The following is a 22,411-nucleotide window of genomic DNA, read 5'->3' as shown; positions in this document are numbered from 1 at the left end:
ATTAGGTTCTGATCAGATTACCTGATTAACTCTAATTTTTTTATAAATTAAAAAGATATTATTTTTGTTAAAGAAATAAATAATTAACAGGTTAGAATTAAATATTTAATTAAATTATTAGGTTAATCTAGATTTTTATTTTTATTTTTTAATCCTAACTCGATTCTACCCTCAAATTAGCCCGAACTGGTTTTAAAAAAAAAAACTCGTGGCAATATTCATTATCAAGTGAATAAAAAAAAATCCATCTCAACAAAAAGGGAAAACGCACCAACCAGAGAAAAGCCGGAAAAAACTAAGCATTCAGAATCCTCGACAAGCCATTCAAAAGAAACTCTAGGGGTAACATTGAAAAATCATAATCTACAATAACTAAAGTGTAATAATTGTGAATCAAGATAGACTAAAATATATTTTTCTCAAAATCTACTAGTTAATATGTTTTTATTTTTTTTTCTTTTATAAAACGGTCTGTGGCAGGCTGAAGCTTAAAAATAAAGACAAGATCGCTGGAAAGACGGCACTTCTCTCTCTAGCTTTCTCTCTCTAAGTTCTTGCTATTATAAATGATTTTCTCCATGACCAAAAATCAAACCCTTAAAATCTAGGGTTTCTTCCCTTCTCTCTCTCGTTTTTTAAAATTTCCCCAAAAGTAGAAAAAATTACAGCCTTTCAAATCGGCAATTTGATTTCCACGAAACTGAAAATCACAGTAAGGAGTAATCGAAATCCGAATTTGACTTATTGATTTTTGTGAGGTTTTTTTGTTTGATTACTAATTTGGGTTTGATTATTGGAATGTAGAGTGTGATTAAGACAGAAATTATGACGATGATTGACTCAAGGTGTTTAATGGAGAACGGAGGAGGAGGTGGAGGTGAAGGAAGTTGCTTGCCGTGTACACCTGAAGAAGAGAAGCAGATCGTTGAGGAATTGAATCGTGAAGCTGAACGTGATTTGAAAGAAGGGAATTTGTATTTTGTTGTTTCTTCTAGGTAATTTTTTTCGTTCATGATTTGATTAAGTTTTCTTGAATTTTGTGGGACTTTTTTCGCTAATTATGTTGGTAGAGATATTTTGGTTTTTGAAATGGAGGAAGTGGGTTTTGAAGTAATTCTGATGAGATTTTTTGCAACTGTCGAATGTTTGGTAATTTGGATGATAATTTTACTTGATTGGGTAAGTAAGGAATGTGTTTTAAGAGATTTTTTAAATAATTGGATTATCTTTTTATCCAAATTGAAGAAAAAACACTTTTTGCAATGATTAATTAGTTCTAGCTACAGCTGTGCTAATTAGGCGGTCAACATGACCTGTCTGTGGTTGTTGTGGCTTTTAACTTTTGTATCTGCTCATGTTTTTTTTTTTTTTTGAACAAGGGGCGGTGAGTTAAGTGATTTTTTTTATCTTATTTTAAATCAGATTTGTGCATCTGTTGTGATTGATAAGTTTTATGGGGATTTTGCTGATAAGGGATGGTGTGTTAGGAATGCATGTGTTCTGATAGTTTCTTTGAATAGTTGGGTTATTTTTATCCTAAAAAAAAAAAAACCCTGTTTGCTATGATTGCTATATTTCACGGAAAGGTGCGTCAATTATGCTTGATTGGTAAGTAAGGCATGTAGTTTAAGAGATTCTTTGAATGATTGGGTTAAAAATAGAAATTGACTTTTTTTAATTATCAGGCTAGCTAGGCAAGCTAAATATGGTGTGCGTGTTGTGTTATTGCCTGAGAGTCTCATGCCACTGTAATTTAAGTGGGCTGATGTTTTGTGCATGTGTCGTGGTTTGGTCAATTTTTTACTTTTCCTAGTTACTGTTTTACAACATGTGGCCTGTTTAGATACAATTAGGCTATGCTAGATGAGGGTACGGTGTTATTGCCCGAGGGATGTGATAGATGCATACCATAATAATGTGATCCTTTTTCACGTTTTAATAATTGAATCCATTTGTCAATAAAAGGACCTGCATGGCTGTAATTGGGTTTTCTTTTGATGTTTAGGTGGTTCTCAAAATGGGAGAGTTATGTTGGTCGTGGTGGTGTTGACAAATTGGATAATGGGAAATCTTCCGAGCCTCAAGATTTGGATGTTGAAAGGCCTGGTCCAATTGATAACTCTGATATAATTGAGGGCAGAAGTAGTAATGAGGGTGATGAGCTAGAGCTTGTTAGAACGCTGTTGGAAGGAAGGGACTATGTATTAGTTCCTAAGAAAGTTTGGGAGAAGCTTGTCCAGTGGTAAGGAGGTTTTCCTATTTCTTTCCTTGTTGAATTGATTGTTCCAACTGCCAAAATAAAAAAAGCAGTTCATTTTACAATTATGCTGACTTGGATTGATTTTGCTGTTAGTGATTGAATCCCAGTTGCTATGATAGGGATCTTGACTCTTGATATGAGTTTATATGTGTTATGATCTTGCTGCCCAATGGCTTAGCTTTTTTATTGTAGTGGTTGAATAAAAAACTTGTAAAGTAGGAATTCGATAAGGTATATGTGTGTTATGGTCTCATCATCCGATGGCTTGGGATTTGACATTTGCAAAATTATGATGGCGTTAGTCTATGTTAATATCTGGCGTTGACATTTGTAGTTGCAGGATTGCATTTAATTTGGAAGTTTGTTTGAAAGCTTGTTTGAAAGCATTATATATCTTAATCATTGTAGTGAATGGATACAGCACTTCTTTTCTCTATCTAGTTTATTTGGAAACACTCTAATTTAATCTCTATGTAATTTAGTGATTGATCTGAATGGATGCAAAAATTTTAAATGAGCATAATTGTTTAAAATTTAAACATGAATCTCTCTCTCTCTCTCTTACACACACACACCCACACGCACTTTTGCATATATTTTAAAACTACTGTTTGTCTTTGTGCCCTGTTACTATTGATATATTCTGTCATCCTGTCATTTAGGTACAAAGGAGGACCAGCGTTACCAAGAAAGATGATCTCTCAGGGTCTTTTTAATAAAAAGCAGTTCAATGTGGAGGTTTATCCACTTCGCCTCAAGTTAATTGACTACAGAGATGACAGTGAATCAACTATACGGATAAGCAAAAAGGTATTGTCATTTTCTTCTTGTTTTTATCTTTCTGTCTCAAAAAATTTAAGCTGATTCTGTTCAACAAGTTTCGATTTTCATGAAATATCATTTTTGTCATATATAAAGAAATATTGATGTGTTTAATTAATGTTCATTGGATAACAGCTTTGCATATGTGAGTCTTCAGCTCATTGGTTCACTAGATTGCCAAATTTCTTTTTATTTGGGTAATTTCTCTGATATTTCATATTGTTGCAAGTTAACTGTTTAATTGCATCAATTTTTATGCAGGACATATAGAATAGGTGCACAAACATGAAGGTAGTGCAATTTAACGCTTGTGTTGCATCAAATTGAGGATTTAATTAAGTTTTTCTATTGATAGAAGATATGTTCGAGGGACTGTTGGTTTTATAAGGGTCTGCTAAGGCTTTGGCTTTGAAGGTTATGATATGATGCTGTCTAAACAGAACTGGGTTTCTAAACTTTGAATTTTATTTTTCAGAATTTCTGAGTATCGATTGATTTGTCTTGATGATCTGTTATATGTACTGGTCAAACATTATGAAAGTGAACTTACTGAGTTTTCAAATAATTGATTTAAGGTCCTCTTAACACTGGACAATGCCCTTTTATTCAAGTTACTTACTGTATACCATCCAGGTTTTAATTTGCTTTCCTTTTTAGGCTTCTCTGCATGAGTTATATGAGAAGGTTTGCTCAGCTAGAGGAGTAGAGCGTGAAAAGGTTTGTTTTATGTTTTGGTTTCTGCTTGATTTACTTTTACTTCTTTTTGGATGCTGAATGACTAATCTCTCCCATTTGTCTGATTCTAATGCATATTGACAGGCCTCTATATGGGACTTCTTCAATAAGCAAAAGAGTTCACAGTTGAGCATTTCAAACCAAACCTTGGAGGAGTTACACTTGCAGATGGATCAAGAGGTCTGTAATCTTGTGAGGAATTATGCATATGAGAAAAAGCTTTAGTTTTTGTTAAAATGTTTAAGCCATCATGTTAATAATGCTTCTGATTTTCATTCCATCAGAAAATTCTCTTTGACCATGGACTTGTAGTAATTTCATCTGCTCCAATTTGATTTCCTAGAGATGTTAACAGTTGTAGAACCTGACTCGGTTGTTCTAACTAGGCTCTAGAAAGTCCAACTATTACCAAACTCAATATCTTAATTCCTAGTTGCAGCTTTCGTAAAGGGGGAAACATTATCTTACAGACCTCTTACCAAACTCAATATGAATCAATATTTATTTATTTAAGAATTTTAATATTGTATGGCTATTCTAGATTTTATTATTTAGGAATATTAGTATTTATTATTTAGTAGTTAAATTAGAATTTTAGCTTCCTTATTCAATTAAGACTTGTTAGGATTTTCTATTTTATTTGGTTTGGTGCATAAATAATGACCTAGACAGTCAATTAAGTTAATAGTTGAAAAAAAAACTAAGTTTTCTTCAAGATTGAGTCCATCTCTCTTGGTTTGTTTTGTAAAGATTGAGCGTGTCTCTTGATTTGGTCCCTTCAAGAGTCTCTCTTGTTGGTGATTTTGGTTTCTATTCTACTTAAATTCCTCTTTTGGTGATTTTGCTCTTGTTCCACATCACTGTGGTTTATGCATCCTCTTCCTTTTGCAGATTCTTTTGGAGCTGAAAGTTGATAGTTCTCCTTCTCAATCTGCAAAGGATTCAACAGGGAATGAGTTAGCATTGGTAGCCTTGGAACCTCCAAGGTCCCCCATGTCGATTGCAGGAGGGCCTGCCATGTCTAATGGTCACTCAAGTAGTTATAGCTTGAACTTATGGCCAGAAAGTGCCGTAAACTCATCATTCAAAGATATGGACGATGGATTTGGTGTGCATAGCTCTGTTAGGAGAGTAGAAAAAGGAGGTTTGGCAGGACTGCAGAATATGGGAAATACTTGCTTTATGAACAGTGCTTTACAATGCTTACTCCACACACCCCAACTTGTTGAATATTTCTTGCAAGATTACTCTGAGGAAATCAACACACAGAATCCTTTAGGAATGCATGTAGGTGGCTTTGCTTAGTTATTGTCATCTTATGGCTATTCCATATAGACTTTTTGAAGAACACTGGCTATATGTTTTGCACTTTTGCTAACTTATGTTGTAGCCGTGTAGGGTGAACTTGCACTTGCATTTGGTGACTTGTTGAGGAAACTGTGGTCCTCAGGCCGGACCGCGATTGCACCACGTGTGTTTAAGGGAAAACTAGCGCTATTTGCTCCTCAATTCAGTGGTTATAATCAACATGATTCTCAAGTTAGTACTCTTTGATTTCTACTTGTTACTCTACAGCAGCAATATTAGTAGTATAATTCAATTTTTAAATGCTCTGTTAGTTACCAATGAGCTTGTAGGTGTATCTCAGTGTTACTCTTGCATAAGAGGAGGGGTGAGGTCTCAAGTCTGAATCTCATCTTTGATAGTGCAACTCTAGTTAAAACTGGACCACACTTATAAAGAAGTGCTGTAATAGCTCCTGTGAATATTCCTAGCCCAAGTGTTTGCTTGTCATTTTGTTGATCAAACGAAGGAATGAGTGAATATTGACCTTCATAAATTTCCACTCGTGTATTTGGAACTCTGCCTTCTTGATGATATAATGTGTTAAGTGACTTGTACAATAATCTAGACTCATGGACTGATGACGACAGTAAGACATATGATGCTTCTAATTTGCATCTTTCTGTCAATAAATATTCTGGTACGATGGATCCTTAGCACTATTGTGTTTTTTGTTCTTCAGAATGATGATTGGTGTTGTTGATATTATCATGATTTCCATTGTTGATGGGATCCTTTTGTTTTAGGAACTTCTTGCCTTTTTGCTGGATGGGCTGCATGAAGATTTGAATCGTGTCAAGCAAAAGCCTTATATTGAAATGAAGGATTGGAGTGGTGAACCAGACGAGGAAGTTGCAGACGAGTGTTGGAGAAATCACAAGACTCGGAATGACTCAGTTATTGTGGATGTTTGTCAAGTAAGGAAGTGTTATATTTTTATCTGTTTCCATGGTTTGCATAATAAGGTTGAATAATTTTTTCATAGATGAGCTCGTCTTGTAATATTCCCAGCTAGTTTGGGGTTGAGGTTTGGTTGTTGTAAAATCTAGTTGTAAGGTCCTCATTACACAGTGATCTTAGATACTTCAACATTATTTACCTCCTTTGTTTTATGCTATCTATGCTCAACTTTAAAACTAGAAGTACCAGCTTCCATGCGAACATCCTGATTAGTAAGGACTTAGGGCAAGACTTCCAAAATCCAAACCTGTTTAAGAATGGAATTCATTGCTTGTGATATTTAATAATCATTTAGTATTCAATTTGTTTACTTTAATTGATGATGAGAAAGCGGCTCATGGTATTGTTATAGACGAGGATCTCAGTTTTGTGTGTCAAAGTTTGGCTTCCTTTATTGTCATACTAGGACCCAGCAATGTCATGTACTACATGATTTGCTTTACTGAACACAAAATCTAGTATGAATTCATGTTTTCAGTTGCTGACATTTTGTATATTTTGGAAAATAATTCTCAGGGTCAATATAAGTCGACGCTGGTTTGCCCAATTTGCAGTAAAATTTCAATTACTTTTGATCCCTTCATGTACTTGTCTTTGCCACTGCCTTCAACTGTCACTCGGACAATGACAGTAACAGTGTTTCATGGTGATGGAAGTGGTCTTCCAATGCCTTGCACTGTTTCAGTGCTGAAACATGGTAATTGTAGAGATCTTGGTCAAGCACTGGACTCTGCATGCGGTTTGAAAAGTGGAGAAAGCCTTCTGCTGGCAGAAGTAAGAAGTTTTCTCTTGAACTTTATTTTCTTTAATTATTCCATTAAGAGGCTAAGGTGTCAGACCTTTGCTTGTCAGGTATATGATCACAAGATTTATAGGATGTTGGAAAATCCTTTTGAACCATTGGTCTCTATAAAGGATGAAGACCATATTGTGGCCTATCGGTTTTGTGGAAAAGGGGCAGGAAGAAAGAAGCTGGAGATTGTTCATAGGGATAAGTAAGTTACTTCTGCAGATTTCTTGCTGTTGGTTTTTTATTGGAGAACTGTGCAATGTATATCATTGTTACTTGTTAGTAGTTTTGTCACTGAGTTATATATGAGTATGATTATTTGCAATGATAATGACCATTCATAACATAATTGGCTGTATGTAATGTGTTGCATGTCATTGGTAAGAAAATAATTGTGGGCAAATAGTATTTGATTCACACCATAATTTTGAACTGATAAGAGGATAATTTCTTCCAAAAGGGGAATGGATCCAATAGAGGATAGACAGAGGGATATGCTGGTTGCCTTGCTTGAGTGTTTATTCCTTCTTTTTATTCTTTGTTTCTTTCACTTCTTTGAGATGAAGTCTTATGCATTGGTTTCACAGGTGCACTCCAGATATACTGAAGGGCAATGTTGGGAAGTATTTTGGCACACCTCTGATAACTTATATGGACAATGACTCACCAAGTGGAGCTGATATCTATTTGGCTGCTTCCAGACTGCTCTCGCCTTTGAAACGAGCATGTGCCTCTACTATGGCTCATAGTGGTGAAGAGAATGGTTTTCTTTTGGAGGCTAATGGTGAGACATCAAGTGGCTGCAATGGTCAATGTGAACCTAGGGACCAATCCATGGGCAACACAGAACTAGAGGGTACATCTAGCCAGGAATTGCCATTCCAGCTCTTTTTGACTGATGATCGGTATTTAAGCTGCAAGCCAATATTTAAGGATTCTGTCATAAAATCTGGGAATCGTATAAAGGTTGTCTTTGAGTGGACTGAGAAAGAACAGAAATTATACGATTCCAGCAATCTAAAGGATCTCCCAGAGGTTTATCACAAGACTGGCTATAGAGCAAAGAAAACCCGGCAGGAAGCTGTCTCTTTATTTTCATGCCTGGAGGCATTCTTGACAGAGGAACCTTTAGGGCCTGATGACATGTGGTATGATGGTTTCTTAAAAACAAATTTTTTTTCTACATTTCCTGTGAGATATTGCTTTGGATACCAAGCAAAAGCACATCATACTATATTTATGACGATGCATTTCATTTTGATGCAGGTATTGTCCTAGCTGTAAAGAACATAGGCAAGCCACCAAGAAACTGGACCTGTGGATGTTGCCAGATATTCTTGTTTTTCACTTGAAACGGTTCTCATACAGCAGATATCTGAAGAACAAACTGGATACTTTTGTGGATTTCCCCGTTCACAATCTTGATTTGAGCAAATATGTGAAACAAAAGGATGGACAATCATACACGTATGAGTTATATGCCATCAGCAACCATTATGGTGGTCTAGGTGGTGGGCACTATACTGCATTTGCCAAGGTAAACAAATACTCGGGCCTTTATGAATTTTCAATCCGAGGTTTTAGTGCAGCAGTTGTCATGTAGTCCAATCATTTTAGACCTATCATAGTACTCTAGGAGTTCCTAGAAATACCTAATGGGTTCATCATGCATGATTAGTTATAATATCTGTGTCGAATTTGGAGGCTGATTTTCTGAGGTCCAAGTTGTTTTGTTCACCAACCTTGCAGTTGATTGATGATAATAGATGGTACAGTTTTGACGATAGTCGAGTTTCTCCAGTCAATGAAGCTGACATCAAGACCTCAGCTGCTTATGTCTTATTCTACCGAAGGGTTAAGACTGAATCGAAGGCTGAATTGGGAGAGACATCACAAGCTCATGCAGGTCTTTAAAATGCTATGGCTTGGTGCATTCAGCTATGCTATAGCTTGGTAGTTTGGAGCAGATGCATTAAAGATCAAGCCGATCAGCCAGCTTTGTGGTGATATAATTTTGCCAAACAACCCTGTAAGATACCCAGTAGAAGAATCTCTATTCATGTATTGCAAGGAAAAGAAGTGGCAGGCAATTAGTTAATAATGTATTAATATTAATTTTTGGGGAGAGATTTTGGTTCTGTATGCGGCTGCTCTTATCGGTCCTCTTATGAATGTTGGGCTGGGGCCAGCCATTTTCTCTTGCCTTCTTGCATTTTCGCACCCTAGACTCCCCTAGTGACTGGATTACAAAATTAGAGGACACCATGCCTTGTGGTCTCTATCAAACATGGTATACAATCATCGGTTTAGATTGATAGTGTAGTGCACAATTAGATCGAGGGGATTTGAATCTGAATAAGGATACCCTGATGTATTTGTCACCCTTAGATAGTATTATCCATTTTTTATCTTCCTTAAAAAACCTTAAAACTTTGCATAATTTGTGGATCATTGATAATGGTGTCTTAAAACTGTACTTACTTTGTGGATCCTTGATAATGGTGTCTTAAAACTGTACTTAATTTGTGGATCCTTGATAATGGTGTCCTGATCTTGCATTTTAGGGTATCAGGTAATAAAGAGGGATATGAAGGGCTCACGATGATAAAGATTTTAAAGAGCCTCTCCAACCTACCTGCACTTTGATGCATGGGTATCAACCTTGTGGATCAACTCAACTCGTTGATCTGTTGAACTGGGATCGGGTTTGCTTTTAAATCAAGCAGACTCGGGAGGTCGTACGTCATTTCAGTTGATCTAGACAAACCGAAAAACTACTCTTTTTCAAAATAATGATTTGATAATTAGCTTAGAAAATCTGGATTGATGGCTGAAATTCAAATGATACGGAATCTTTTGCGGGTATTAAACTATAAGGATGCTGAATATATGAAGGCTAATAGTAGGATCCTTTGGAGTAAAAAAAAAAGGAAAGAATAAAATCTCATTCACACTAAATAAAGTAGAAACAACTACAGCAAATTAATCAGTAATCTATCACAAGCAACAGATGCAATCCACTCTCGCTTGATCTATCAAACTCTCCATCAGCAAACTTAAATTATTAAAGATATGAAAACATCCCCTGCAAAAGACAAGAGAACAAAAGGTTGAAAGGCATTGCCAGCTAAAAAGAGTGAAAGCAACCCTCATAACCAGCCATGCCTATGAGTTGTCCACCCCCACCAACCGCACCAATTATCAATAATGAAGTGGGCAGTGAAGGGCCCAACTGGTCAGGATATTATGGTCCATGGGAAATTCCTACCAACAAGATGGCCCTTTGTGGCAGTAAAAACTAATCGAAAATATCAATAAAAGTGGGTGCTAAAGGGCCCAACTGAGGAGCTATTAAGGCTCATTGGGAATGGAATTCACTGAGCACTTGGCGGTGGTAGTCTACTAATAATGGTAAAGAATCATGCTTTGCATCTTGCAGTGTACAAGCAAAAGGAATAGAACTGAACTTCACCTTTCCTTTAAGCTAAGAAGCTGCCTCCTCCTCTCTCCAAATCCCTTCTTTCCATCCATTTTTGCTTTAACGGCTGATTCTTTTTTATCAAGGGCTTCCAAAGCAAAACACAGTTCAAAATGCTAGTCTAAAGGCCAAGTAGCTCAACAACAGCAGTGGAAACAACAGTTGGCCTATGCAACTACAACATCTTTCCTGAAATAACAGACAACACCAAGATGTTAATCAATGAATTAACACTCCCATTTCACAGAAAACCCTAAAAACAATCTGCAGTTTCTGAAATTACATTCATTGGCTGTCACTTGCTATTTCACAATGAGAAAATAGAGACATGATTATTTGACTAGTAGTAAAACTAGACATGACCAGGTTGAAAGCAATTGGATTGAATGGCTTGCTAACATTTTATATCAAAATGTCAGAATCAGCTTCTGCATATGGTCTCTGCATGATCTTATTCATGTGTTGTAGAGCGTAAGAAGTGCATCCGATCGAAATGAATCAATCGTAACTAATGCCAACAAACCTACTTTAAGCATGTTTAACTTGTTATAGTTATCTATAGGGTTTTTCTCATCTAATCTACTCATGTGAGATGACAACATTTTTTCAACTAATTGTCCCCATCAGTGTTTAATTCGGAGGCTTAAATTAGTCCCATGTCCCAGTCAATGACAACTCCATTGATAAGAAACTTCACTGTGAGTGCGACCAGACAAGATTTGAATTGCCAATTTAATTCTGATAAACTAAAAGCTTATCAAGATTAAATGAAAACTACAGTAACCACTCAAGTTGAAACATGCTTCATCATTCTATCTTCATGCTTTAATCATGCCACAAAAGACGACACATTCTCAAGTTAGGTACACGAGGCAACAGCAAAAACGTCAAAAGTAAATGCACCACAAAGAAGGCAAGGACTTACCTTTACAGCAGCAGAAATTGACAAATACCCGGTTGAAGAACTATCCGGTGACGGAGGCGCAGGAGCACCAGTGGTGGTGGTGGTGGTGGTGTTAGCACTAACAGCATCTGTTCCGCTAATTCCAAGCGAATATGCCGGTGTTCCATCAGGCTTAAACAACCCATAATTCCTCTCAGAAGCTGGTCCAGGTTTCATGTTTTCATTAAACAAAGCAAAAACATAAATGTTCAAATCTGTATTAGGCCTCATTGGAGTTCCCTTCCTTTGACAAATAATCTTAAACAAATTCCCATTATATTTCTTCGCATTTTCGAGGGTTGCTCCTAGTTCATCTGCATCCCCTTTCGATGGCCAGCCAGTTTCTGATATATGAACTGGCAATTTACTGTATCCTAAACTTGCTAATGCAGAATGCACAGCATCAATTTGAGCAAACAACATGTTATCATAATGGAAATTGCTTTTCGAATCAACAATCCCTTGATTTGGCTGAAACAGCACAAAATCTAAAGAAATTTGTTTGGGATTAGACTTGTATGCAAAAAAGGGATATGCATTGATTAAAAATGGCGAGTTAGTCTTGGCATGGAAATTCAATAAGGGGGTGATGCACCCCACAAGATCTTTTCGAAAAGATCCAGCTGAAGGTGGATAAGACATTTCAAGAATTGCCAAAGAATGAGCTGTAGTAACTGAGACCTGCTTATCAAGTCCCAAATTTACTAAAGCTGTGTGAATGTTCTGCATTGCAGGAAAGAGGTTGTCTGTAAGACCTGTGTCATTAAAGGTTAAGACTTCATTGCCAATTGTGATGCAAGTGATTTTTGTTGCTGGTAAATAAGCTTGAACATTTGTTTTAACCCAAGCCTGTGCCTTTTCTGGATCTCTCATCTTTGACAAGTACTCATTTCCAAGACCAACTATGAATTCCACTCCTGTATTAGCAAATGCTTTAAGCACTCTTGGATCTGCATCATAAAGTTTCACTTTTGTTGCCCCAATTGATTTCACTAAAGGGACTACATTGTCTGGTGCTGGAAGATTGTTAGCAATCTGACCATAATTGATCCCAATAGAACCCACCATTACAGGAAATACCAAACCTGCATATCAAGATGCAACCTTCAGTTTTTATTTCAGAGCAAGACAGAAGTTGAAACCTCAAACAAACATGGGATCTAAGAGAAAGTACCTGAAATGGAAAGGATAAGTGAAGCACAGTGGTAAAATCTAGTGTACTCCATTCTTCAGCAGAGTGGTCAAGTAAGCTCAAAAGGGACTTGAAATCTTGATGCAAGAAGCTAGTCCAAAGCTGTCTTTTTGAGAGTAACCCACAAAAAATCTAGATATTATAGGCCTAACCAGTGAGTGAAATACACTGAGGGTCGTATGGCATGAAACTGTATAAGCAATGGGACTGGCGAGTAAGTGACCTGACATTGTTTAGGATTTGTGGTAGTATTTTTTTGAAAGTATTTTTTTATTTAAAAATATATTTATTACTTTTTAAAATTTATTTTTAACGTTAAAACAATCACGCCGCTATCCCGGGAGCGAAAAGAATGGATCTTTAGCTTCTGGTTATTTGTGTGGGGAGAGTAGCATGCAACATTGGCTTTGGATAAGATAAAAATGGAAGAATGCAGCTTGTTTTATATGCGGCGCAGTGTTTAGTGTTAAAGATTCTTTATCATTGAATTTAGAAGGGGAGAAATTCAAAGAGGAAACCTCAAATTACTTAGAATGTATTTGGTATTATGATAGTTGTTGTGGTTGTGATTTGAAAAAAATAATTTTATAAAAAATATTTTTAGTTGTAGTTGGTTTGAAAAAATATATGTTTGGTAAAAATCATAGTTGAAATTGAAGTTGAACAAAAAACAGTTTAATGTATTTGGTTAAAAATATTTTTAAAATTAAAGTTATAAAATAATTAAAATATATTAATATATATATATATATTAATATTAATATTTTTAATATTAATGATTTTTAATATTAATATATATATAGAAATTCAAGGGTTCAATTGCATAGATTCAGGGGCAAAATTAAAAAAAAAAGAGATTTTCAAAGACAATGGCTTGATTGTAAGACATCAGAACTTCAGGGGGCAAATTGAAGATGACTATTGTGGCCTCAAACGACGTCGTTCAAATCAACTATTCATTCTCCCCTTCCTCTGAAGTCGAGGAAAACCTGCGCGAGAAAGTCACCAAAACAATATCCAATCCCCTCACTAAAACCAAGCCAGATCATAGGCCGGATTGTCTACCACAAATCCCATAGTTGGTTCAGCTCCCTTTGCCCCCACGATGCACCCTTAGCATTAAGGAAACCCATCACCAACAGTCCAACAATGGCAGGACTGTTGGTGTTCTCATCCCACCAAACATGAAGCAAATTTAAAATAGTAATTATCTTCATACATCATCACCATCCCAAGAAGATAAGGTTGGAATTTCTTTCTTAGGCCTATAAAATGAAGGGGACGAGAGAGGAAGCTAGAGAGAGAGGAAAAAAAGAAGAAGAGCAAGACAAAGGAAAGGGATTTTTGCTTTCCTTCATAACTCCAGTAACAATCATTTGGTCTCCAGCAATAGACATCCTTCTCCAGCAATTCACTCTCCACTGTGTGGAGAAGAGGAGAAGCAGCTTTGAGCTGCTTTCATTGACACTGCGTTTTAAACGCAAATAATGGTGGGTTCCATAAACAGTAAAAAAGTTTTTGTACCTAATTAAGAATTAGAGGATAATTTAGGGTATCATCAAAACCAGTGTGAAGGCGAATACATTTTTTTTTTTTATTAATGTAGGTGTTTGAAATAAGTTATATACATCTTAATTAATTTTAAAAACTTTAAAATTAATAACTTTATAAAATTTCAGTAACTATTATATTATCAGACAAGAAAAAAATTCCTTTTAGTCTTGAGCACTCATCACGAGTCCAACTATTAAATGAGAAAATGCATTTTGATTGATCTTGTGAAGGAAGGGAATGGCTTGATTAGTTTTGTGGGGTCCACTGAGTGTTTGTCCGACAGGCTTCACATGCATGCCTCTGTTTTTTTTTTTTTTTTTAAAAAAAAAAACAAATTATAGATAGCAAAGTACGTACAGTTACGTGGCAAGCCCATAGTCACACCAAACACCTTATATTATTATTTGGACAGCTTAATAGAACATTAAATTCATTTAAAATTAGATTTAATTTTAATAAATGAAAGCTAGTACAAAAATACTATATTGTTGAGAAAAACAATTCCATTTAATATTGTTCTTGGGAAATCATAATTCTTCTTAAATTACAAGGTATGATGTGTCTCCGGAACATTATTGAATTCGAAAACTTTTTATGATTCAAGTGAAGACAAAAGGGTAGCCATCAAGTTCATACCATTATATATATATATATATATATATATATATATATATATAATGGTATTATATATATATATGTGATGGTGATGCAATCAATCATGTAAACTTGACTAAATTCTTGGTTTGATTGCTTATGTATCATTACCATGTGTTGCTTTAGTTGACAATAATGTTCAAAGGGCTGCTTTATTTATTGAATTGTAGTAGTTGTTTTTCTTCAAGTATTAATCATTGGTAGTAAATCAGTCCACCGTTAACTCAGTGATTTGTCAATCTGAAACTTAAATTAGGCTAAGTTTTAAAAAAATTAAATGAGATTTAACTTAATTAAATTTAATTAATTTAACAAGTCGATCTATCATTTTGATTAATCAAATTAAAACTTGATTTAATTTTATTAAATAATAAATAGTTTTATTCTTTAAAAGAAAAATCTTCGAACAATGATTGGTTTAATAACTTTTTTTATTAGTATTAGGCATTATTAAACTTAGTACTGCCTTGGAGTGCTACAATTTCTCATTTTTCATTTGTTTTTATGTAAAAAAATTATTTTATTTTATTTTAAATTAATTTATTTTATATTTTTAAACTGTTTTGATATATTAATATTAAAAATATTTTTAAAAAATAATAAAAAAATTATTTTAATATATTTTCTAGTTAAAAAAACATTTTAAAAAATAATCTATTTTCCACTCCAAAACACCCGTGACTCTTAATAAAACTTCAGTGGACAAGTCATATGAATTTGACAATTATTGTGCTCCCATAAACATCCCAAGCAGTTGACATGAAACACGGAATCTCTCGTATCAGGAGGGTTCAAGTTAAAGTTTAGGAAAAATAGATGGGAATTTAAGGGTTTTTTTTTAGGAACTTGGATGGTTCCTCCTGCACCTGCGCAGTCTAGAATCCAGAGGAGAAAACAAGCAATTCTATTGATAGCAAACCAGCTTAGCTGAATGTTTGTGTGATGCTGTGCTGACTAAACTGAGTTCCCTTCATTGCTTGCAGGTGTTATCAGTAGAATTGCTATTGCTATTGGCAATCAATTTGATTTTAGTGAAGTGGATTCTCGTCTTCCTATGCTTGTTAAAGTATACTGTGAAAAGCTTCCTGGCTATGATCACAGCAACAAGGCTGGGGCAATGAATGCCTCACTTCAAGCCTCGGCTGTCATATCGAATGGCTCCTTCATCTTATATAGTTCCCAAGCCATGAAAGAAGAATGTCTTTCATGATGGATAGTGGAGGTGACAGAATTTGTTATGTGCAGAACTTCCTCAGAGATTTCAAGTAATTGACCTGTCTGGTATATACAGAGAGGATAGATTTAAGAGTCCTCAGGCCCCAAGGTAATAATCCAAAACTATAGAGAAAATCCTGAACTATATGTTCTGAAAAAATTTCTGAAGTCAATAGTATTAACCTCAATCTCTATTCATAAAATAATACATGAAGTTATAATACATGAAGTTGTTTATAAAAGAGTTTAAATCTAAGTAGGAAAAATATAAACCAAATAAAACTCTCCTAACCAGACTGAATATTCGATTGTTTAATGGAAGTGTGTGGCTTGTTTGCCAAATTTTGCTGAGAGGCCATGTTCTTGTGTTGAATTAGTGGATAATTTATCTGCAAAATTTTATTTGCATTCACATGCCAAGTCCAGGTTTTTTTCTGCAGCTCATCCAGAACTCTGCAATACATTCAGAAAGAGAATTCGGTACACGAAGAACTACGTTTAGCTATAGTACTAAAGCACTGAATTCACAGAGACTTCCAAAGATCTACAAGCTTACATCTGTGGTGGACAGCATCGATCTATCCACAACATGAAAGCACCTTTATCAGAAGAAGTCTTTATTTAGCCACATAAAGCATGGAAAACTGAGGAATCTTTTTCTGATTTCTCAAACCAGCTTTACATGTTAGTTATGACTTCTCTTTACAGAGACACAAACACCATTCAGCCTTCCAAAACGCCAACGATTGCCAAACAGCTACGAATCCCAGCAAGCTCTGTTAGTGTGTAGTAGATTGTAAGACTTTATCGTGATTCATTTATGTAGTCCATAGAAACCATTAAATATTATCTCTGTTGATCAAGGAGTGGCAACGTTTTCCTTGGCAAGTGGAGCAATCTCGTCTCCTTCGGAGCCAGCTTCACTCCCAGCAACATTTAGGCTTAACAGCATCTTCTCCCACAGCCTGGCTGGTCCCTGCATATATCAAACCAAAATTCATTTTTCGTTTTTTTGATCCCAGGAAATAAAAATTGTTTCAGGAAAGACGGAGCTCCCTATCCTCATTAGTCACTAACCTTCCATGAAAGATCTTGGGACATGCAATTCTTTATCATTTCTCTGAAGGCAGCAGTGCCGTAGACTGCTAGAGCTCTTACGACAGTCTTAACTACTGCAGCCACATCTGCTGGATCAACTGCATCACACTGCAAAATATCTTGTTTTAGAATCAAGGGTAGAGGAAACAGAAAAATCAAGAAAGTAATTGCCACTTTGCTTTTACCTCAACACTGAAGGCTCCCATGTGGAATCCTGTGTAACCCTCCTTGACAGTGTCAACAAGTCCACCAGTAGAGGCAACGATGCACACCTGCAGCAAAGTTTAGCGGTTATTACTGTCATCCTTCACTGGAAGAGTAGAGCAACTGGCTAGAAGATTCGAGACAAGCTAAAGTTGAAGAGTGAATTAAGATAGTAGCTACGTAAAGAGAAGAAGATGTTTAAGGCAATACCGTTCCATATCGCATAGCATGCAACTGAATCAGGCCACATGGTTCAAATCTACTGGGGATTATCATAAAGTCAGCACCAGCGATGATCATATGGGCCAAGGGGACATTAAACAATGCCACTCCTCTGACCTTATCAGGGTACTTTTTCTCAAGCTCGGCAATCTGCTTTTCCATGTATTTTTTGCCAGTTCCCTGAAGGAAACAACAGATCCCGTCATTAAACTCAAACATTGTGGCATCACAGCAGCATAACATAGGAGTTAAAAATGTTGAACTTTGACACTTACAAGGACTATTATCTGCACATTATATTTAACCAGCATTGGAATGGCAGAAGCAAGAATATCTGAACCTTTTTGCTCTTCCAGTCTACCAATGAAGCCTATTACAGGAATATCTCTGTCAACAGGCAATCCAACTTCTGCTTGAAGTGCTTCCTTCAACAATGGCTTTGCATAGGAGACCTGGATAAAAAAAATCCCGAAAATCACCGTCTTTATCTTTCAGATTTGCATTCTTTGGTGCTAAAAACCATTATAAAGCACTTACAGTTGTGATATCATATTTGATGCTAGTGTATTTATCTGTTGCAGGATTCCATTCTTGAACATCCATACCATTTATGATACCAGTAATGCCAGTTTTACGGATGCAGTGATCCAATTCCATACCCTTTTCAATTCCAGAAACAAGTTCCTGGGCATAGTAAGGGCTCACAGTAAAGACCATTTGTGCTTCCAATATACCAGCCTTCAACCAATTGAGTTTCCTTCCCTTCACAGGCTTGTCATACCTGCCCAATTAAAATCGATCCCTCAGTATTTGGAAAGGGAGGAGAGACACAAACCTGTATAAAACTATGGTTCTAGTCATCTGAAAGCATCAGCTTCTAAAACAAAATCCTCACAAGTCCATGAAGTCAAAAGAGCTCTTGAACCTATCTGGCAAATTGAGGAGTGAGAAATCTGAGAAGGCAAATCGGCCCTGGTAAGCAATGTTATGGATGCAAAAGGCAACCTGTCATGATTGAATTAACAACAGCAATGTCAGCAACTGTGCAATCGGACATCCAAGCTAAGCATATCTCTGAAGGTCTCAATTCAACGGGTAAATTACCTTCGCATTCATGAAAAGTCCCCTGGATTGGTACATTGATTTTAAGTAACATGGGAGGAGAGCTGTGTGCCAATCATTGGCAACAAAGACAACATCCTCACCTGCATTGATTGAGAAAATAACATCATTGGAGAAATTTCTTCATAGGAAAATTAAGTCTCACATTTTTGTAAAGAGGCACACACCGTATGGTCCAGAAAAATGCTTGCTGCTGTTCAAGCTCAGAACCCTTGGTGCTTCAAGAGCAGCCTGAAAAGCAATCAAAAGAATCCATTTACTATTGACTTGCCTATCCACTATACCAGCAATTATCGGAACACCGATGCTGATCAACTACCATTAGCGGAGGGAAAATAACATGAATATGTTCTGAAATTTCTCTTAACTCATTGTTAATCATTTTGTAGATCAAGTGAACTTGCAAGCAGTCAGGTCTACTTGGGTGAAAGTTTATACTAAAAGACACATGCTTTGATTATATATGTCTACCCATGATGCAGCTTCTAGCTTACCACACAGCTTAACAAGTGAGGCCATGCAAGATTTGGGGCTGGTTTATATTTGTAATGCAAGTCACTAAACATTTTAACTGATACGAACTACAGGATGCACATGAAAAACAATTTATGTATTCACCAGTTTTGAAGTCGTGATATTTTCTCCCGATGCTATGATTTTGAGTTAGATAACTGAATGCCTGCCCTTTTATCCATTCTTTTTGCATGAAGAACAATTGGAAAAATGCACAGGAAATTAGAAGGGATGGAAATTATATTTACCAGGCAGAACAAGCTAAACCGCAGTTGATTATCCTGGTAATCCTCTCCAGCTGTAGGACCATAGATTTTGGATCCAGTTTTGCCCCATACCTTAAACGTCCAGTTACTTTAGAATCAGAAACAGCGCATACAACAAAAAAGACAGCCTATTCTTGTAATCTGAACTGAATTTGCAAGAACTACATTCTTAGACATCAGAATCAGTAATCAGCAAAAATTTGAACCTTCTCTAGGAACATTGGATGATCGACGAACACACGATCAACTCCACGCTTGTAGCAGTGGAAGTAACGAACAGTTTCAATTCTGTCTCCAACCTTTATCTGTACATGAGAAGTTCATCATTTGAGTAAACAACATCAAACATTACCATCTTCACAGGCAAGGAAACAGGCACAGACACAAAGTAAAGATGAAGCCTCTTAAACATAGCGAAACTATGACAAATTACCTGAGCTGATAGACAAGTGTCCCATGCATCTCTGTACTGGTCAAATCGGGGAGAGATTGTCATAACCCGGTGGCCTCTTGCCTGAACAGCAATACCACAATAAAATTGTTCAAACCCAAGCCGTGCCTGGCATTTTGTCAAAGAGGAAACTAAGTATCAGAAACCCTATATACTTACAGCCATTTCTGGAGGAAGTCCACCAATGACATCACCAAGACCACCAGTTTTGCTCCAAGGAGCAACCTCTATGCCAACAAAGACCACAGTCATTCCTCCTTGAAGACAAACAATTTTTCCTGAAGTGTCATTCCAAGTGGCATAGGCTTTTTTCACAGACTTCCTAGCGAATGCTTGAGTCCTCATTTGCAGCTTGTCCGCCATGTTCAGTGACCTTAAACCACTGTGGGTCATGCTTTGGCTCCTTAAGCCAATTTGACTCAAACTTGCCTTTGTTTCTGATCCATGGCTGCTCACATTTGAGCTACTTGACACAACATGTGAAGCTGTCACGGTTGCCATGGTTCTCGTCCCTTGCTCTGCAAATTCAAACCCCAAAAAGTTAAAAAAGAAAATCCCTTCTAATTTCTTTAAACTTTCCAAGTTGATCATGCCATGAAACCAAAAAAAGGGAAAAAAATTTTCTGGGGTGCCTCTAAAAAATGCTCGAATTGACCAAGCTCAGAAATTTAACCCGAATGAATAACAAAGAAGTAAGAAACGGTGACAATACGGCCAAGAAATGATCAAAATACATGGAACTAGCGACCTTACAATACAACCTTAGTGAACCAAAAAAAAACAAACAAACCGGCCAGCAAGAAAATCTCTAGATTTTGATATTTTGTTTTGTAATCCTAGGAAAACCAATTCGTTAAAAATCTCAAAAACAATTGCTAGCAATATCTCAAACAAACAAACATGTAAAAATTTTAAAAAAATCAACCACTTACAAGATTAGCAAGTGAAGTCCGTCTAAGGTATATGCCAAGTTTGGAAATGACACTGAATATTTTGTGAGCGAAGATATGGGGTTTTGTAGTAGTTGCATGGCAACACGTGGCATTATGGTACTGCTTATGGGAGTCACTAGGTTCCTCAAGATTGGGTTCGTGGTCCGTAACTCGCACGGAATTTTGGACCCACCATTGGAGTATGATTTTTTTTTTGTTTTTATGTTTTAAAAATTTAAATTTTTTAATTTTTTAAAATTATTTTAATATATTCATATCAAAAATATCTTTTAAAAAATAAAAATATATTATTTTAATATTTTTCTAAATTAAAAATACTTTATAAAACAATATGAGCTACATTTCCGAACACTATACTTGAGGTTAAGTGTGCCGGAATGTTTTTTGGAGGCTTCAAATCAAGTGGCAGAAACGACTATGAAGGGTGTCATCAAGTGCCGACGTCCCTCAAAGAATTAAATTGTATGAAAAGATTATGAAATGTACGGCGGAGAAAGAAATTGAGAGAAAAATCTTTACTGTTACTTGGTCTTTGAATTGCCAAAGTGCCATTGCCATTCATGAATATGGATGGTGTAGTGTTTTTTTAAATTTATTCTTTTTCTAATAATCCACTGGGCAACTTGCAAGATTCATGTGAATAGTTTTAGAACATAAGAGCTCTTCTAGCTGACACTTGTCACTCCTACAGTATACAACATTGATTTTCTGATTAAAAAAAGAATGAGGAAATTGTATTTTTAATTTGTGGTTGATTTACCATTGTATTAAATTGATAATCCAAGTCTTAGGTTGAGTTTAATATTGTGATAGTGGTTGTTTTTAATTTAAAGTATTTTTTACTTAAAAATACATCAAAATTATCATAACTTAATTTTGGGTTTCTTCAAAATTATCGTTTTTTTAATTAAAAATATACAAGAAGACAAACGACTTGGATGACAAAAACAAGTTGGAGAGGGATCTACATGCATAAATAAGGGATAGATAGACCAAACTTAATCTTCAACAATATTGAAAACTCAATTATACATTTGAAGGATCTAAATGCAAATTCAAAGTTAACTTAATGTGAATATTGAACGAATTTGCATAAAAATTAAATCTAAGAATTTAATTAGATATTTAATAGACTGATTTGATTTAATCATGAGCCTAATTAAAGATTTAATTAAGTTTGGAAATTAACTTAGGCTAAAATTAAAAGAATTAATTAAGTGTAAAAACTTAATTAGACTTTTAATTGATCAAATTAATTTTATTAAAAACTTATTTGGTGAGAAATTAAGTTTGGAAACTTAGTTTGCAAGGACTTAATTGGACAATGCAAATTCAAGATTAACTTAATTGAGAAAATTAAAATTTTAGAGGATCATATTTAATTTTTACAAAGTTCATTGGATGGAATTAAAGATGAAATTGCAAGAAAATCAGAGTATAGAGATCAATTAAGAACCAAATTGAAAGAGGACCTTTCTGCAAAAGACACGTAACATTAGGAGTTGTACAAGACTTTTCCAATGACTAAATTAAATAAAATCAAAGTATCAAATTTTATAATTTTCATCCATATTTTATAAAAAATAAAAATTATATTCTATCATACTTGAAGAAATACGAAAAAGATCAATTAAT

At 35.5% G+C, this 22,411-nt stretch overlaps 3 protein-coding genes and 1 long non-coding RNA gene across 5 annotated transcripts; 2 read left to right on the top strand and 2 right to left on the bottom strand.

Annotated features, from left to right (window-relative positions):
- The first annotated feature begins 485 nt into the window (after positions 1-485).
- LOC133702891 (ubiquitin carboxyl-terminal hydrolase 9-like) lies at positions 486-9,224 on the top strand. The gene is made up of 14 exons (XM_062127220.1): positions 486-712; positions 805-995; positions 2,006-2,242; positions 2,923-3,070; positions 3,740-3,799; positions 3,902-3,997; positions 4,709-5,104; positions 5,216-5,356; positions 5,908-6,078; positions 6,638-6,895; positions 6,974-7,116; positions 7,499-8,059; positions 8,178-8,448; positions 8,661-9,224. Exons 2-14 carry the CDS (start codon positions 826-828, stop codon positions 8,823-8,825), a joined length of 2,817 nt encoding a protein of 938 aa, XP_061983204.1. The 5' UTR covers positions 486-712; positions 805-825; the 3' UTR covers positions 8,826-9,224.
- A 607-nt stretch (positions 9,225-9,831) lies between these two features.
- Positions 9,832-12,771, bottom strand: LOC133702892 (glucan endo-1,3-beta-glucosidase 11-like). 2 transcript variants are annotated; one of them, XR_009843799.1, is made up of 4 exons: positions 12,507-12,770; positions 11,315-12,417; positions 10,384-10,578; positions 9,832-9,996 (listed from the first exon to the last, which is right to left on the bottom strand). XR_009843799.1 is itself a non-coding variant. In XM_062127221.1 (3 exons), exons 1-3 carry the CDS (start codon positions 12,556-12,558, stop codon positions 10,498-10,500), a joined length of 1,236 nt encoding a protein of 411 aa, XP_061983205.1. In that variant the 5' UTR covers positions 12,559-12,771; the 3' UTR covers positions 9,832-10,497. The 2 variants fall into 2 exon arrangements, 1 of the variants encoding a protein (XP_061983205.1); XM_062127221.1 differs by having other exon boundaries at positions 9,832-10,578; positions 12,507-12,771.
- A 3,536-nt stretch (positions 12,772-16,307) lies between these two features.
- LOC133703057 (granule-bound starch synthase 1, chloroplastic/amyloplastic-like) lies at positions 16,308-20,800 on the bottom strand. The gene is made up of 14 exons (XM_062127462.1): positions 20,756-20,800; positions 19,983-20,341; positions 19,806-19,886; positions 19,579-19,677; positions 19,355-19,444; positions 18,761-18,824; positions 18,576-18,676; positions 18,367-18,476; positions 18,009-18,252; positions 17,747-17,923; positions 17,460-17,651; positions 17,231-17,317; positions 17,025-17,153; positions 16,308-16,923 (listed from the first exon to the last, which is right to left on the bottom strand). The coding sequence occupies exons 2-14, from the start codon at positions 20,322-20,324 to the stop codon at positions 16,807-16,809; spliced, it is 1,833 nt and encodes a 610-aa protein (XP_061983446.1). The 5' UTR covers positions 20,325-20,341; positions 20,756-20,800; the 3' UTR covers positions 16,308-16,806.
- Positions 17,460-19,246, top strand: LOC133703058 (uncharacterized). The gene is made up of 2 exons (XR_009843824.1): positions 17,460-17,597; positions 18,053-19,246. It is a non-coding gene; the product is annotated as an uncharacterized LOC133703058 (long non-coding RNA).
- Positions 20,801-22,411: the final 1,611 nt, after the last annotated feature.

Source organism: Populus nigra, chromosome 9, assembly GCF_951802175.1.
Source record: "Populus nigra chromosome 9, ddPopNigr1.1, whole genome shotgun sequence".
Taxonomy (NCBI): Eukaryota; Viridiplantae; Streptophyta; class Magnoliopsida; order Malpighiales; family Salicaceae; genus Populus; species Populus nigra.
The sequence above is the reverse complement of the archived record's forward strand: the minus strand, read 5'-3'. Positions and strand labels throughout refer to the sequence as shown.

Bases quoted from the DNA above. Each gene is read 5' to 3' on its own strand.
- LOC133702891 (XM_062127220.1), top strand. From the start codon at position 826: ATGACGATGATTGACTCAAGGTGTTTAATGGAGAACGGAGGAGGAGGT. The intron at 996-2,005 runs GTAATTTTTTTC...TTTGATGTTTAG, and splicing joins TATTTTGTTGTTTCTTCTAG to GTGGTTCTCAAAATGGGAGA. The intron at 5,357-5,907 runs GTTAGTACTCTT...CTTTTGTTTTAG, and splicing joins ATAATCAACATGATTCTCAA to GAACTTCTTGCCTTTTTGCT.
- LOC133702892 (XM_062127221.1), bottom strand. From the start codon at position 12,558: ATGGAGTACACTAGATTTTACCACTGTGCTTCACTTATCCTTTCCATT. The intron at 12,418-12,506 runs GTACTTTCTCTT...CTTGATATGCAG, and splicing joins ACTTATCCTTTCCATTTCAG to GTTTGGTATTTCCTGTAATG. The intron at 10,579-11,314 runs GTAAGTCCTTGC...CTGTTATTTCAG, and splicing joins CAATTTCTGCTGCTGTAAAG to GAAAGATGTTGTAGTTGCAT.
- LOC133703057 (XM_062127462.1), bottom strand. From the start codon at position 20,324: ATGGCAACCGTGACAGCTTCACATGTTGTGTCAAGTAGCTCAAATGTG. The intron at 19,445-19,578 runs GTTCAAATTTTT...TGGACGTTTAAG, and splicing joins ATCCAATGTTCCTAGAGAAG to GTATGGGGCAAAACTGGATC. The intron at 17,652-17,746 runs GTAAGTGTCAAA...TGTTTCCTTCAG, and splicing joins ATGTGCAGATAATAGTCCTT to GGAACTGGCAAAAAATACAT.